The following is an 18011-nucleotide window of genomic DNA, read 5'->3' as shown; positions in this document are numbered from 1 at the left end:
ACCACCCAATTGTTAGGACGAGTAGCCTTGTAAGTGAAAAGACGGGGTTCAAGACCGGACGATCGTAAAGAAATAAATAGAGTTTTCAATTTATCCACATATTATTCAAATCATCTCAGCTCGAAACGGTAAAGAAAGACATCGTGAGGAAACTGGCAGGTCGAAGGATTTAAAGTTCGTCGACATAATATTATGACATCTGCCAACCCACACTTGGTAATTGAAGGCAGTCCCTGCAGTGGGAACATATATGGGCTGATGATGATAATCCAATAAGATCTCATATACTAACATATTGGCAAATGTATATTTTTATACACCGGTTGTATAGGTAACTACCTCTTAATTGTGTTTTTTTAATAAAATGTAGCTCTAAATTGAATCTGATAAATTCAAAAAACAATTAAAATTTTGGTTTTAACAGAACTGTATGTTTTTGTATAACAATCGTTTTTTATATAATACACAGAGTTGGTCTGTTTACTGTTTAACTATATTATATATGGATAGATTAGGTACCTACTGTCTATAAATGTATAAAATAGATGATGGAAATGTTGTCAGCCAACTAAACCACCAATGTTCCCACATCCTCCATAAATCAATAATCGTGTAACATAATACTTGACGTAAGTGTAACATAAAATTTACTGTTTTTTTTTTATTTTTATGCGCGTCCTACAAAAATCCAATAAAACATTGTTAAACTGCCAATGTTATGAGTTTTTTACTTGTTTTTAACGAAAAACATATAATTATCTATAATATAGTGTTATTGTCATAAGATTTATATTACACATTCGAATTTGAATACACATTTGAAATGATTACAGAAATTGAAACACAGAAAGAATAAAAAAAGTATTAACAAAATATTGCAATAATTTCGGATGATTGTGAACATGAAATATAATTACATAATCGCATCCATTTGGGCGATTAAACTACAAATACAATAAACCCGTCCATTATCAATACCGATGTGAAACTTTTAATCCCAAACTACAACCATAATATGCGCTTGATCGGCTTACACGCTGTCCGTCCGTCACTTAATCCCGTCAAAGTAAGTCGGTGACGAGGGAAATCAGACCGGCGCGTTTATTATTCATGGCGACCACCGCGCCGCTTCATTATGACCATCTAGCCCACTGGGCCTGTCATTGTCATCCCGATTTTGGGTACCGCGGGATCTTAGCTTTTGCTTTTACCACTAATAATGCAAGATGCATTTTGTTGATACTAAGGGGTGCTTTTGATGCAAAATGCAATGCATTTTATTCTGGTTGACGGGTGAACGATGTTGTTAGATATTACGTTACTAGCTGTCCGCTCCAGTTTCTGCTGTAGTCTATAAAATGGTATATAGCACTTAATGATCACGTACATCCAACGGTGAAAATTTTTTAACTCGGTGCAGTAGTTCCTGAGATTAGCATGTTCAAACAAACAGCTTGTTATTTAGGATAGTGTAATTTATGAGACAGTTCCTTCGATTCTGTTGTAATTTATTGTGTGTTACATAGATAATTTATGTTTTTAACATTTATAGTATCATAATTGGAAGTTTGTGGATAAGTCACTATATTTATTTATATTATTACTTACTGAAAACCTAGGTTATTATATGTGTGCATTTATTGCAAGTAAGCAATTTGGTAAGTAGTTACATAACTTACATAAATGTGTGGACTATATTATTGTTGATCATAATGTAAACTCTGTATTACCACAATTCAAACAAATAAATGTTTAAAATAAAATTACAATCGCTTATGTTAACAGATAAGCAGTTATTTTCTAACAATTCTAAAACTGACAACTAGTTGCTCATAATTAAACTTTAAATTCCATATGTAAGTATATACAATTCCATATAAAATTCCATATGTATATACTACAAAATGTAAGAAAAACCCTGCCTACCTGGGAATTACACCTTCAAACTACATTATGATCCAATAAAAACTTTTTCCAGTGGAACGATTCAAGTAATTGGTGAACAGCCGACACTTACTTCCAAACGATACGTGCTATGATTCACAACGCGCCCCGTTTATCCGTAATTGTTTGATGTTTCTTTCGTCTTTGAACACTTTATTTTTGCTCATCGCAGGTTCGGATATGAAATTCTATATTTGTATGAGAGCTGCTTTTTCGGGAGCAATTTCTACTCTAAAATAGAAATTATTAATACAAATCAGTGCAAATATGAAATTAGGGAATATGTTCGTCATTTAGTAAGTAAGGATTTAGAATCTAATTTAAAACCTAGTTGTTTTTACGTTTTTTTTCGAAACTTCACCTATTTTTTAAATGTAAACATTGAACACTGTAACCTGATAGGAATAGTATGCAGTAAGAGACGTCCAAATTATCAAAACTCAATTTTCATACATCATATTATGCGATCGGTCAACAATCAACTTTCTTGCATATTGTTTCCCAACATTAGGATTGAAAATTGAATAAAACACCACAGCCACGTACAGACATTGACGTAGCTACTAGCTGGTGGTTGTACCTATATAGTGCGCCGATGTGTACGACTGTACAGACCACAAAGGTGAACGCCTCAATTCAGGATTAATATCATCCGAACTGTCAACATGCTTCCACCGACACTTGATAGTTAGATGTAATTAATTATTGGGTGACAGCGTAGCGAGTTACGAATTAGACGAAGGACCGCACAGTAATTCAGTTGCTGTCGGGAACTTCTCCAATTAAACACGTGATGCATGGTTGACCGGTTATCTGAAAGGACTTAATGAATCTTCTATTTAATACGTCTATTCACTGAAATATTGACCTGTATTAAAATAATAAAACAAATATCGGTAGCTGTTGAAGTGAATGGAATGGAAGTATTACGCAATATCAATAAAATCATAATTGTAAATAAAACATGTTTGAGCACTTGTAACGGTTTTGAGTTTCATATAAGGTTCATAATATACTGTAGAAATTAAAATCATTCATCATTCCTGACTTAAACTAGTTTAACCCTCACACCGTATTATTTTTTCAGTTTTCTTCTTTGTGTAATATTGATAAGAGTTAAAAAATAGAACAAATAATACTGTACCTGAAATTATATCATTGTGTCATAATTCTTATATTGTCCTCATATATAGACACTCGAACATTGAAGACGATATACATTTAGAGCAACACGCTCACCACATAAATTTGTTTCCCAGTAATGGACGTGGCGTGGGAGGTGCGTGCGCAGCCGACGCACGGCGTGGCGGGCGGCGTGGCGCTGCTGAGCTGCACCGCGCCGCCCAGCGTGCGCCCGCACGTCACCGTCACCAACTGGTACAGGGATGGAGCTGTTCTCTCCTCCATTGATGAGGATACTGGTAAGTGCTCAATATAAGATATACACGATACGAAGGGGGACAAAAACATATATGTTGAGATAAGGATTAATAGGAGTATATGGTGGATTTCAACACAATACTCATAAACATGATCAGTGACATGTACACAAGTAATATGTGATATAGCATATCATCTATTGTTACATATGTGTGTTTTACGTCCTTACTTTCTGATTTTCAATTTGCTTAGAAGATTTTAGACCTCTCTTAGAAATGCTTAAAATTTCCAAACTCGGATACGAATTCTTTCGCATCATAATATATATTGAACGCTTAATTTATCGCAGTTAGTACCTCATTACACTACATACTTACATTATTTAAACAACGCTCAACCCGACCCAACGAAATTATGAACACGACCAAGCATGAACAAATCACAGAAGAGATTTAATTGGAATGCATTATTTTTAAACACACTACTTGTTTTGTATACTGTTACTCTTTGATTGTACTTATCTCTCCAAATATTGTGAAGAATTTATCGTTGAAGTGCAACATTTAAATGAGCAATAATGAGCCCTATCAGCATTCCGCCCCGAGCCGGCCGAGCTCATGCCGTTGATTGATAAATGAACAACAATAATCGCGCAATAAACTACGAGCTTAACATATCGATATCATTTTGGAGACTCGCCAACGCTTCCACAGACTATAAATTCCAAATTAATTTTCTTCCGCTATTGCTTGGGATATTGATGGATAATTTTATATAATGCGATAGTAAGTGACATAATTTGCCAATAAGTATCTAAAAGAAAAATGTGATAAAAGAGTGAAAGATGTTTACAATTAAACGGTATTAATTGAAGTGAAGTTCCATTGTAATTATACGATAGATACTACATAGTTAATTAAATCATGATGTAACAATTAAAAATTACATTAATATATAAATCTCTAAGCAAGCTTGTACAGAAAGACAGTCATATTGAAGATATTGTATCGGAGGTTATGCTTAATAACTTGAATACACATATTGTTGGGGGCGGTACCTGCTCGTAGACTTTCTTCAAAATTATCACATTATTATCAAATTAAGAAGGCATATAGCAAACGTATTCCAAAGTTCACCATTTCCTAAACAATTCCCAATTCTGCCGAAGGGCGAGATTATTGCCCAGGGAGGGTGCGAATTAAGAATTTTTCCTACAAAGCTGTCCACGACAGAAACAAGGCTTTATGAGTTTTAATTCTCTCGATTGGATGAAGAAATTCAATTAACTTTCTCGTTTTGGACTGGCTGTTTTCAATCTCGCGACCGACAATTGGTAAATTATTAAATTCAGCTTATTGTAAATAATCGAGAATTAAGTTTTTAATTAAAATGATTTTATTTATGTGTAACGAGATCGTGATGATTATTACAAGAGTATACATTCACTGTCGTGTACTGTGTGCTTTTATTATGTATCATTTTAAAATATGTATTGAAATAAAAACGTGAAGTGAAAATGTTCCCTTGCAAATTTAACAAAATGAAAAAATCATTTTACAACCGGTAGCAGTTCGCTTCGTAAATAAAGTATAAAGTTTTATTGCGATCAAATCTTTTACCATATTTGAATGCTTGTTTACTTATTAGCTAGTTACAAAAAAAGCTTTTCTTGTTTCTTATACGCATGTACAATGTATATAATATAAACCCTTTCCTAACTACAATTTAAAATGTTACAAAACAACTGTTCTGAATCCTATGTATGAATAGCCAAGTAAAATCAAAGCGAGAAGGATATCTTTGAATATAGGAAAATTCGTATATGACGAAAGTAGGTATGAAAGCTTATAGGAATTGTCGTTTAAGTTTAGTCTTTAGGGTTCCACACACAAAGGGTAAAATGGGGTATCTTACTTAGACTCGCTACCCCTCTGTCTATTTCTTCATCTCTCTGTATCTCACGAAAGTTAGATAGTATCTTCTTTCAGAGATGATGTTTTTCTGTTCCCACTATTACAATAAATAATAAAAAGTCTAGGTTAAGTAACGATTGCCATTGTCTTAAATTGGATGAGTTATCCAACTGTTCGTAATATTAAGAATCAACTCAGCACACAGTTTTAATAATTCTTCATTAATGGTGAAAAATTATAATGATAATTACAAAATCGTTTCAGAACAAACAAAAAAACTATAGTCCCATACAATAAAGGTCCCTCTTTAAGCATTGAAAAATATTTTTGCATTTATTTTTCCTCTGGAAGTTTTTATATAGTAAAATCAACACAATAAGCCGGATATGGGTTTGAATAGATGACGCTGAGCTTGTAATTGAATTAAATCCGCGGTTTATTTATAGTCTTTAGTATAATAATTAGTCGAAAATATTTTTTTCTTAAATACGAATTGGCTATAATAATTTTCGGCGAAGTGGTTTGTATTATATTCAGTTTTAACTGAACTGCTAATGAATGAATATTTTAAAGCATTCTGAATTCACCTACAATTTATTTTATTTTATTACCGACACGACTATCGCGGTGGTAGTAATATCGTTTGCACATTTATCGTACGGTAAATTACCATTATTTTTAAATAAGCTTTAATTATGGTAAATTAATGTTCTTTTAATAATATCCGTTTCGCTTTGTATATCTAGCAACAAATGAAGCAGAATATTGAAAATATGATATTTGATTTGATTCTGATTATAAATTCAAATCTATGTTTTAAATAGTTATCTCATTAACACTTACACTTAATACTTATATCCATTTGTCCATACGTGTTATTACCTACTTTTATAATTGACGTAACTGTTACTAACCCCAGTTATTATAACTGAGTTATTATAACCATATGACTTCGATAACATGGCGCTTTCCTATACGGCCTCTGATTGTCGCAAACGATACGATTGACATAGTTTTACTTCAATTACTTGCTCTTCGCTCCCAGCATCTAGCAGGGAATATATTTTATTTTCCCGTTCGTTTCACTGCCAATAAGCATCAAATAGAAAACTCTTGAGAGAAAAGCTTATGTTTACGAGACGACAGTAAAAATAAAACGAGATAAGTTGTGCTACACACTGAGCAAGATAAAGACTAATAAATGTATTTTTCAGTTGCCTTTACGCTCAATAAAAATTTAATAAATAGCTAATTAAATGATAGTCTTTATCTACAATAACATGTAATCATTAGTTATTAAAGTTATAAACTACCAAACTGTATATGGAACCAGCGTCCTCTCCGCTTAACTTAAAAAAATGCTTAAAATCACAATAGTCAAATTTCTAATAATATGAGAATTGATGGAAAGTCGTAGGTGTTTTATTATGATAAAATAAATTATTAATCTGACACGGTATTAACATGTTTTATCAGAAATCAATTTCTTCTCTATGCTTACGTATTAGGCTAGATCCGATATTATATAATTTCAACTAGGAGTACTTTCTATGATCTAAGTAAACCTTTAAACCCTTAGCTCTGTGTGCACCCCGCGTTATGTGCTCCAAGACTTAGAATAAGCAGAACGAATTAGATTTAAAAGTTTCGACGGAGAGACGTTAATGCAAGTTTAATGTCCACTCGGAGTGTGTCCAGGGTTATGACACTAATTAATTGCGGAAGTTTTATTTAGAAGATTAGCATTTTTTTGGATAAACATTTTCATTTAAGTCTGTTTCTTACAGTACTGTAGAAGGAGCTGAGCGTCTTACGGTTATGGTAAGAAATGAAAAGAAATTTGAGGTTTTTTTCGTTTCTGCAAGCTTTTAGCAAAGGAAAATTTTAATTACCTTAAGAATCTGATTTTAGAAGAAGGCATGCAATAAGAACAAAATCAAAAATTACGAATTTTATTACAAAGTGTGTAATGAGCATTGAGCATCGCTTTTTATTTATTTTTTTAATATATCGATGTTTTTTAATAATAAGTACGAATATTTTAGTCTAATCACTGTTCTGTACTCCACTTTATATACCTTGTAAGAGTGTTTTATATAATTTCTATTAATTACAGTATTAGAGTACAACTTCGACAAATGAACAACGTACTAATGAAGTCTATTTAAAGGAATAGACAATCGTGCAATTTGCTCGTTTGACATAACGTCCCAAAATAAGGGAATTATTAATTTCCGCCAAAAGTGTTACTGTTTAAATGAAGATACATCCAGGAAAACAAACCTCGCGACAAAGCCCACTAATTACCCAATTAGTGGCGGCGAGTCGGAGCGGAACGATATAATGATGTGTCGACAATATAGCCATTGACTATCAGTTTGTTGAGTTTTCACGTTCTTTGTGAAGACAATTGCTATCACTTTACAAGGATTCGCCTAGTTTCCGTTTCAGTAAATGATTTGATTTGAATTGTAGCCAATTTAATTGATTCAGGAGTAATTAACTAGTTGTTGATTAAAAGTTTGCGTACCTTGTTTATTCAATATTAATGATGGAGGTATCCGTTTGTTAACCGACGTTCCCGAACACAAACGAGGTGCTCAATTCAGCTGTTTTTTTGTTTGTTATACTTGGTAACCCCGCGGGATTTCAGGCGATTGCCGTGATTTTTTTGTGTTTTATAGGAATTTGTTGTCAATTAGTTTTTGAAATTGGAGTGGTACCTCCCTCCAAGGGCGTCAGTGACATTTTTAAGACTTATATTACAGTATGTACTTTATTTGTTTCATTCATTAACCTTCAATGTTATTTATAACAGATTGAATAGCTACTTATTAAGCATGTTTATTTTTCATATTCACCGCCAAAAAATATCAATGATTAGAGTTTTGTTCGTACGTAAAAGGTCAAACGAATTTACATGTAATTTATTTTATAGCTTAGGATAACACAGAGGATACGTTATAACCCGGTCCCTCCTACGCAAATGGAAATAGGCTATTACATAAAATAACGTCACTTTATTAAAATAAACCATTCGTATGTAACGAAAGTTATAAAGGCATAACCTGACATTCCGGGCAGGTAATTTGTAAAATAATTAATGAACAACTAATCTGTATCAAATAGTTTCATGTTCTGTGAAAAGTAATACTTGTATATGTACCAGAGTGCAATTGTATTAAGACGTGAGATAAGTAGCAAACTATAAGACACCCAAAGGTCTGTTCATAGGTCATTTCTCTATAGCATAAATGTACTGCATTCATGTATTTAAAAATTTTGTTCTTAGTTTGAAAATGAACCCCGCATAAATTGAAACATAAAACGTATATTATTTCCATTTAATTTGTACGAGTAAATTTAAAGTGAAACTTTAATTACATCGTCTAAAATTTTTCGGCCTGTATATCGCATGTCGCGTGACGGTCGGCCGCGTAGTAAGGATAAAATGAAAGGCGCTCGTCAGTGCAGCCGAGGCCAATATGGCGGCGTCTATAGTTTCCATCATCTGACCATTAGTGAAATAATAATTTAATTTAATTAATTATAGTGTGAAAAAAAGTTTCACTTTTACCGTGGTTTCATAAAACCACACAATCATTTTTTTGTAAATAGCAAGCAAATTTTGTTTTAAATATATCATCAGAACTTTATTTTAATCTCACAAAGTAATAAAACAAATTCTAAGAAGTACAAAATAAATGTTATTATAGTCCTTGTTTTACACCTTGCCCGTGAATCAATTTGACATATTGTATTGGATTGGCCTGATGTATCCCAATGCATGACAAACTTTGCCCAGCACACAAGGTCTTAAAGACCTTCCTACGACGTGACCTTGTGCTGTTAAAGACCAGTCCATATTATTTATTTATTTATTTATTTATTTATTTATTTAAATAAAGGCTTACCAACTAGATACATAATTTCTTGTTAAAACTATTAAAACATTAAACTATACATCAACACATTAGTACTTATGTATCTAAATTACAGGTAGTTATAAAACAAACTTTCAATGGTTCCATTAAATCCTAACTATTTTAAATCTTAGACCGTTTTAACATGCCACTGGAAGCGCCGAGCGATAAACAATATCACATAGAGACTACATAACAGTCAGGACGCAGAGTTCGATTGCGGATGCAATCTCTGATTGCTGATAGAATTATGCAAATCATCCCAGCTACTTATCTTGCAGTGCCGGGACATGCTGGCCGATCGCATCGCAGATAGTTGCTGGTCTCGAGTTATGCAATATTAGAGGTTATTGTCGTTTGGAAATTAGTAAATCTTTAGTTTGTTATCATATCTAAGTTTTTGCTGGAAGGCCAATTTTTATTTAAACTAAATGATTGAAATATTATTTTTTTATAATGGATCAGCATTTGACCACAGACCTACCTAATGTAAAATGCAGTTGATCTAGGTGACATACTTGCTTGGGAGGCACCTAATTAGTTAAATAAAAACTTACTAATGAAAACTAAAAACTTAAAAAAAAAAATTAAGCGTTTATTATTTTATTCTTGCACATCGAATTTCGGCTGAATACCTTGAATAGCTTTTCTAAGCGACAAACATGTGTTTGAAGATTATAGAATAGCGTGTATGTACGTACTATGTACTTATACAGTTCTAGTCATATTACCAATATCATTTCAGACATTGACATACCAGTAGATAAAACTATCGGTAAATGTCCACAAAAGAATACCTAATGTATATTTTTATAAGAAGTGTTTGCAAATTATAATGACATATTGAAGGATAAACAAACTCAACTCTAAAGCAAATATAATTTAGGGTCAAAATTATACTATAAAACTTGTGAACTGAAGGACTGCTCTACTAAACACCCCACTTGAGAAAACAATGTTATCAGATCTATCTCTTAAAAGCTTGCCGAGTGAGACAGACATAATATTATCCCCCTGTCGGTTAAAACAGGATGGCGAATAAACATTCTCGCATTTAGAATTCATTGAAAAACTCCGCGCTGAAAGTTATCTGATCGTAAAAGATGACGCGCCAACTGGACAGAAAATCTCGCTAAATTCTTTATAAATTGTTCCGAGACTTATTTTTTTGCAAACGACTTGAGAATGTTTTAAGCTGGGCCGTTGTTTGCATTTGCTGTGGTTATTTACTCAACATATCTCATATCTCAATATATCTTTGACTACGCGAACGAAGCCGCCGGTGAAAGACTAGTATAATATACAACGTGGCAAAGACACGTCGTGAAGCGCGTCCGTGTTGTAATGAAGTTATTATTCAGTGCTATTTTTAAGTCTTAAAATGGCTATGAATTTGAAGAGCGCATTAAACATCGCAGCGAGGTGACATCACCAATTCTATAAATCCTTAAGTGCACTCAATGGAAGGTTCCTAATTTCAAAGTCATGAGAATTTCACAGCTTCTGGAACTATTTGTCGTGTTAGCTGTTTGAGTGGCTGACATCGTAATGCAATTTTCACTGTGACAATATTACGCTTTTTTATATTGGAATGTTCCTTTTGTGAGTAGAGGCTAAAGAATTATTTATTTTGAATAAACACGAATGAGAAAATTTATCGAAAATTAATCATTTTGTGTTAGCTCATCGCTATTTAATACAATACCCCGGTTGCTGTGGGTAGACAGACAGTTGAACTGAACATTTCTGTTTACATTTACTGACACGGGAAGGGTAACAAAGGGGTCTTGCACAATAAAATTTACTTTTGTTATACTCCACGATGAATAGAAATTTGAAGATCCCTGTACAGATCTGACACATGTTTGCTTCTGGATCAAATAAATGCCTTAATCGCGTAACTACGCGAATGTGATATATTATATACAATAGCAGTATTATAGTAAATCAATTTTCTAAACAGATGTCGAATGTGTTGAATTTGCTGTGACGAAAAACACTGTTACAGACAGGAAATAAAAATGACTAAGGTATTTTACAAACAGAGACATGAACAAAATCTGACGATATGCAATTAAGCCATCTATTCCAGCCATTGACGGTTTAATTGCTCTAAATTGGATGATATTCCACTACGATTTTTTAACGGAAGGATTCTCTTAGGCTTCATTAAGGACTGCTGATATAATTGTACCGGCCTTATGTAGATAAGACGGTTTGTAAAATCTACTTTTGAGTTAATGTTCTTTCATAACCCGCCTACCAACCCAACCAATCGCAATACAGTCGCAACACAGCACATCATCACTTGCTTCTAGAAAATTTCAATGAAATCAATGCTGAATGCAGCTGCATCATATCCCACAACGAGACTATACTACAGAGCAATTATTACATTACAAATGTTTGTTACAGGCCCGTTCGTGGTAGCAGGAGGTCGCGGTGATATCCTGGTGATCAGGAACGCTCGGCCCGACGACGCGAGCTCGTTCTCCTGTGAGGCGCTGCATCAGCTCACTGGTGAAAAGAGGCGGAGTCCAACAGCTATGATCGCTGTTTCGCGTAAATATTTATCTTACAGCATACACTTGTCATAAGATTCTGTTAAAGTTAAATAACGCCTCTTAAAGGATTAATATTTTGTGAGTGATTGCCCAAAAATTAGTGTTATGTATCAAGTTCGGTTATGTCTGGTTCCCTTTTATTTCCGAGCGCTAAAACATATAAATGTGACAGGTAAAATTGCAGTATCTCTGTTTGCTCATGTCTCTTAGGAATATTAAATAATATTTTTACACTATTTAACTACCAGCCTTAGTAAAGCTGAATAATCTCTCAATTTAAATAAGTTTACCTGTAATTGGAAACTATATTCAAATAAATTGAGACGAGATCCAATTCATGTAATCCACATTCCGAAGCTCTAGTTTGATCAAAATGTCTAATGCACTCTCTGAATTAATATTCTTTATTTAATAGAATAATTGTATAATAGATTCGATTCACGAGTATATAAAAAAATCGGTCAACATAAATCGTTTCATTCAATTTCAAATTAATTTCAATCATTACATTTACACAGACAATAACAATTGCTATTTCTAGTCACTAATCTGTAACTACATACAGAGAGCACGGGGAGTATGGCCCCACGAATACTCGCCATATCAGAAGACGAGAGCGTGCCCCAGGGCGGCGACATCCGCCTCGTCTGCTGCGCCATCGGCAACCCGCCGCCCACATACAGGTGAGGTGCAATGTTCCTTCTATATTCTTCCTTGCCCAATATCTCCGTAGATTCGTTTATAAAATCATTTACTCAATTATATTTAGTTTCATAGTAATAGAAATTTGATAGTTTGTTTTCAGTTTGTATATTTTAAATTAGTTTAGTATTTAATCTTATGTCCGTCAATATGATATTTATAAACTTTAGAGTAGTAGTAGTAGTAGTAGTAGTACTAATATAGTAATAGTCTATACAATGTCACAGATTAATTAAAAATACAAAATGAAGTGTTACCCACTACATATGTTTTATGATAATTTAATTAAAATTCATTGTAACTGAAATAACGTTTTGATCGCTGAAATTTAAAAAAATACATATATTAAGATGATAATATTTGTCTTTTTGTTTTGAATATTATTTTATACTTCAATAAAATTTATTGTGTTAAATCTTAGGTCACTAAAGTCACTCTTTAAGCATCTTTCCTTGCAAATAAATCGGTAAGTGAAATAGATGGGGAAATGTATCTTCGTTAAAACCTCGACTCGACACATGACTTAACTTTTTGTATTTCAAATTAAACAGATAAATCGTCGCCTAAGCTAATATGCCCATTTATGAATATGATAGAAATAACTTATTTTCTACTTATTAAATTGTATTCTTTAAAAATAATGTAGTAGGTATTTCAAAATTATTAAGTATGTCTAATTGAGAATCTGTGATATGTATTTTGAAGAGAACAACATAAATACATAATAATTAATAAACGCAATATTTATAAAATGTCTTTCGCAAAAGATTAGACAAAAGATATTATTGTGATGCACAATTTGACCTTTCGCTTTTTGCTTCTCTTCGTCCAGTGTCTTAGTCCATTAGCTGGATAAGTCGCAGTATTAACACATTTAAAAAATATAGACATAGTACATAATAATTACTTCGAAACCAATATTTTCATGGAAGTGTTTAATGTAATAATTAATTACATTTAATAATTTATATGTGTATAATAAAATTCAAACAAAATTAACAATATTTTGAAGACCGGAACTCAAGCTCATAGATTTACTATTTTGGAAATATTTTTATACAGAACAACAGAAAGCCTAGTTTCTGTGCTTAATAAATATTTCCAGGGGCCTACTAATAATAATTTATTCAATGCGACGTTTCTATTATTTTATAGAACACATTTTTACTTTATTTTTTCTGTGTTATAGTGATGCATTTCTGTATACGTCATTTGATTTTTTTTTCATATTATTTGTCTGTTTTCAATCATAGAACATTGTACTCGGTCGACAATAATTGTTTTGTATGATATTCGTGTTGCTTTATGCTATATGATCTCTCAGTTGGTTCCGGTGGAGCGCGGGCCGCGCGAGCCCGGTGGGCGGTGGGGCGGGCGAGGCGGGGGGGCGCGTGTCGGCGGCGGGCGCGGTGCTGGCGCTGCGGCGCGCGGCGGCGGCGGACAGCGGCGCGTGGACGTGCCGCGCGCACAACGCGCTGGGCGAGCAGCGCCGCGACGCCACGCTCAGCGTGCGCGCGCGCCTGCTCGTCACCGTGCACCCGCAACTGCAGGTTACATCTCTTCACCTTACACAAACCACTTATATTATAACAAAAGACGCACACTCGAAAGCAGTCCATCACCATCAGCTCATGCTTCCCACAGTTGGAACACAGACCTCCTATGAGGGTTTAGGCCATAATCCACCACGCTGGCCAAGTGCGGGCTGGCAGATATCACATGTCGTCGAGTTTTTGATTCTCAGACATGCCGGTTTCCTCACGATGTTTTTCCTTCGCCGTTTCGAGCAGTGGTGATGTAATCCACATGTGCAGATAAACTGATCAATTTATTTCCTGCACGCTTATCTGGTCTCGAACCCCGACTTATCGATTTTGAAGTCCGAGGTCCTCACCACTGAGCTGCTATCAAGAGCAGTTATTGTCAAAAAAAAGATAAGAGCTCATAATGCACGATGGTGGTATGTTTGACGTATCTTTGAACTATTTGTTTTGGTATCGATTTTTTGTAAATTATTTACGTTGAAAAATTAAGATTTCCTGATATTCAGGCTCTATGCCACCATGATTAGACTTTTTTTTCTAAACACATCAATAACATTAAAAACATGACAATTACTATCACAATCAACGTTAGTATGTCTCTTTTAAAACAACAGTAATTAAGTGAGAAAACCATTTATTTGTAAAAATTGTACAATAAAATAAACCAACACTTATTATAAACGCACTAAGATGTGAAAAGAACAAGTCTACAGTCCACAAATACGCCCAACCCCCAATAGCAGATTGACATGTTGCGTGACACTTGCTTGAATTCCGCTCGCGCTCAGCCGCCTGCAAATTGAAAAATAAGCATTCACCACACTCGTACATTATTCAGAATAACTGAGACGCGACCAGAATATTGAGATCATATTTCCACTGTTATAGAACTCTATAAAGATCGTGCGTCGAAGGTAGTCAAAGAGTACCTGGAATCAGTAAAGAAATACCAACTTGAAAACGTTTTCTTAATATAATATTATGTTGATTTGTTATTTTTTAAATGTCTTGTATCAAGTTTTTACAAATACTTAAAGTTTTAAATGGCGACGTTTAGCAAACTGTACTAAGTTTTGGCGATTTAACGATTAGGATTTAACGATTAGGATTTGAGATAACCTTACTTTACAGGTAAAATAATTGAACGTGAAGCTACATCCAGATTATTAAGTTTTAAGAAAATATATTTCTTTGTACACAAAATGGCTTTAAAATGGCTTCATGAACAATAATATGTATTAATTAAAAAGTTCTTTTAACAATTAACAGGTTTATTATAATTTTAATCGCATGATATTTAAAAATTTAATTCTTATCAAGAGCAGTAACATGGGGTGAATACTAAATACAACTGGACACATATTTTCATTTTTATCAGGTTAACATATTCAGGTTAAAATAGTGCATCCGAAGGATAAATAAATCCATAATTCTCATAAAGAGTTATGCATTTTTAAGACTTGGGATAATCTTAAAAGCTTCTGAGCTTTACAGTAAACGCAACTTTTATTTTATAGTCAAAAAGATAAATAAAACTCACTATCAAGGAGATAAAACTTAACTCTGCCATAAAAGTAACTTTGCGATTCAATAGTTGATCGTGTAAACAGATTATTGGAAACAGTTTTAGCTCACGGCGATGGTTTAGCTAAGACCGAACTGACATGTTGGCGCTTATCATTCATCCCACGAGGGAGATCATTAAAATTACTATTCAAAAAATTTTGCATATAACAAAGTTCAAAACTATAACCGTGTCAGGGATTCCAGTAAAGAAAAACTGTCCGGCTCACACGTTGCAAGTCAATATCACGCTCTTATAAATAATTCAGTAGCGTCAGTTTGCGTTGACATCCACTGTTCGACCCGATTGGATTAACGGTGGGAGTAACTAGCTTTCGGAATGCGTAGGGTTCAATTTCATGGACATTTTTATCAGAGATCACATTATAAAAGACAGTGGTTGGATTGGGAAAGGGCACTGATGTAACAGAATTTATATAAATAGCACCGCATCGGATTTTGATAATTTGTAAGAAAATTTTTGTGAAGAAAAGGTTCAGGAGGCAATCAAATAGATTATAGTCTGTAATATAACATAGGCTACTTTTTAATTAGGTACCCGAACGACGCCGCGAGTTACAGCTAGTACATGTCTCAGCCTGTATGCCAGTAAACATTCTTCCTACTGAACAAAAGCAAATTCCTTCTCCACTTCTAAAAAATGTTTCAACTGCGGAAGTTCTTCAAAATTCCGTCTAAACACATTAAAACAGCATCTTCTAAGAGCCGTTGTAAAAGTCGGAGCGAAGTTACAAGCGGAACATTTACTTAACAAATCAAACTGTCTTTTGGGAAGTTCATCTCAGGATGTTTTAAATTACTTTGCCATAACTGTATCTAGCTCATTTGAAATGTTATTGTTATGAGATTTGCAAGCGAGTTGAGGTTTTCTTTTGGTAATTATTGGGTAGTCTTTTATCGGGTCGGATTTTCTTAAGCTGCACTTATCTGATCGTTTGCGAATGTATTGTGATCTTGTGGCTTATTATCCTACTAATATTATAAATGCGAAAGTTTGTAAGGACGTGTGTATGTTTGTTACTCTTTCACGCAAAAACTACTGAACCGATTGCAATGAAATTTGGTACGTAGATAGCTGGACAACTGGAATAACACATAGGCAACTTTTTATCCCGATATTCGTACGGGATACGGACTTACGCGGGTGAAACCGCATGAAGGCGCAGCTAGTCATTAATAAAATATTTATTATCATTGATTATAGTATCCAATAGCTGATATTGGCTTATGAAAAACGACGTTAGGTTATTATTTTTTATTTCAATATAACTTTAAGCTAAGCATTATATAGAACTTATATTTCTATTTCTGGGAACATTCTATGTCCTTTATCTTGTAGATGCGACAGACAGACCAATAGGCAGACAAACACAGAGTAATTTTTGCATAATATATGTTATGAAGAAGGTTCTCGATTGACGTGATTATTTTTGTGTACGATGGGACATTGTAGTGATATGGTCCCATTCTAGTACCTGGAGTAGAACAGGTTTATTATTAAATCTATCCAAAATTAATATTTTAAACTTAATATTAATTTTCCACGTTCCCAGATAGCGAACTCGGGCAGCACGGTGACGTTCAACTGCTCGGTGGAGGGTGGCGGCGCGCGCGTGCGCTGGCTGCACGACGGCGTGCCGGTGGGCGGCGCCGAGCCGCTGCTGCGCGTGCGCGGCGTGCGTCGCGCGCACCGCGGCATGTACCAGTGCGTGGCCGAGCGCGGCCGCCACGTGGCGCAGGCCGCCGCCGAGCTGCGCCTCGGAGGTGACGCTCTTACATACTTCTAGGATCTTTCTGCAAGTTTAATGTTATTTGGAGCGTGTTTACTTCTTTTGATTGGATTCTGATATTTCGCACTTTCAAGCTTCAAAACATGTAAGCCAGCTGATAGAAAAGATGTTATTTTTCACAATTGGTCTATAAATAAAAAAGTAAACAAGTAAAACATGAAATAGAGCGTTTTCAATTACCACCAAATTACAATAATCAAGAATGAATCCGGAATTCATCACATCCCGGACAAAGAATTAAGACTATAAAGCCACTTTAAAATTGTAATAGTATTCCTGATTGCATAGTTTAACAAAGGTTCCGTCTGAGCTGCTCCACGAATCAAGTATTCAAATTTATTCAACTGAAAAAAATGGGAACATTAAAACTAAGCTACTTATTGCCTCGAGCCGAAATCTCGTCAGTTCCGAGTACAATTTAATTGATTACCTGAGTCCTGTATTTAAATAATCCTTATTAACGTGATGATTCTATTAAGGCGTGAAAATGTTGATGTGTCATCACACAACGCTATGGAAATAATACTCTTTTACGTTGTTGGTGTTGCCTGATAAAACTACAAATAATATGTTATATCTTTAAACGAGTAATTCTTGTATATATACTTAGTCTGGCCATAAATACTGTTACACTTAATTATAAAAAAATATTACATTTGAATTTCGA

General features: G+C 34.2%; 1 protein-coding gene across 1 annotated transcript in view; it reads left to right on the top strand.

The window, feature by feature from the left end:
* LOC119838819 (Down syndrome cell adhesion molecule-like protein Dscam2) overlaps positions 1–18011 on the top strand; it is a 96305-nt gene that overhangs the window by 64205 nt on the left and 14089 nt on the right. Inside the window, exons 5-9 of the mRNA XM_038364941.1 lie at positions 3204–3365; positions 11576–11722; positions 12290–12407; positions 13751–13976; positions 17108–17318. Coding sequence (XP_038220869.1) covers positions 3204–3365; positions 11576–11722; positions 12290–12407; positions 13751–13976; positions 17108–17318 — 864 coding nt within the window. The remainder of the gene's footprint in view (positions 1–3203; positions 3366–11575; positions 11723–12289; positions 12408–13750; positions 13977–17107; positions 17319–18011) is intronic.

The sequence above is a fragment of the Zerene cesonia genome, unplaced genomic scaffold (assembly GCF_012273895.1).
Source record: "Zerene cesonia ecotype Mississippi unplaced genomic scaffold, Zerene_cesonia_1.1 Zces_u005, whole genome shotgun sequence".
Taxonomy (NCBI): domain Eukaryota; kingdom Metazoa; phylum Arthropoda; class Insecta; order Lepidoptera; family Pieridae; genus Zerene; species Zerene cesonia.
This window is presented reverse-complemented; position numbering and strand designations above follow the sequence as displayed.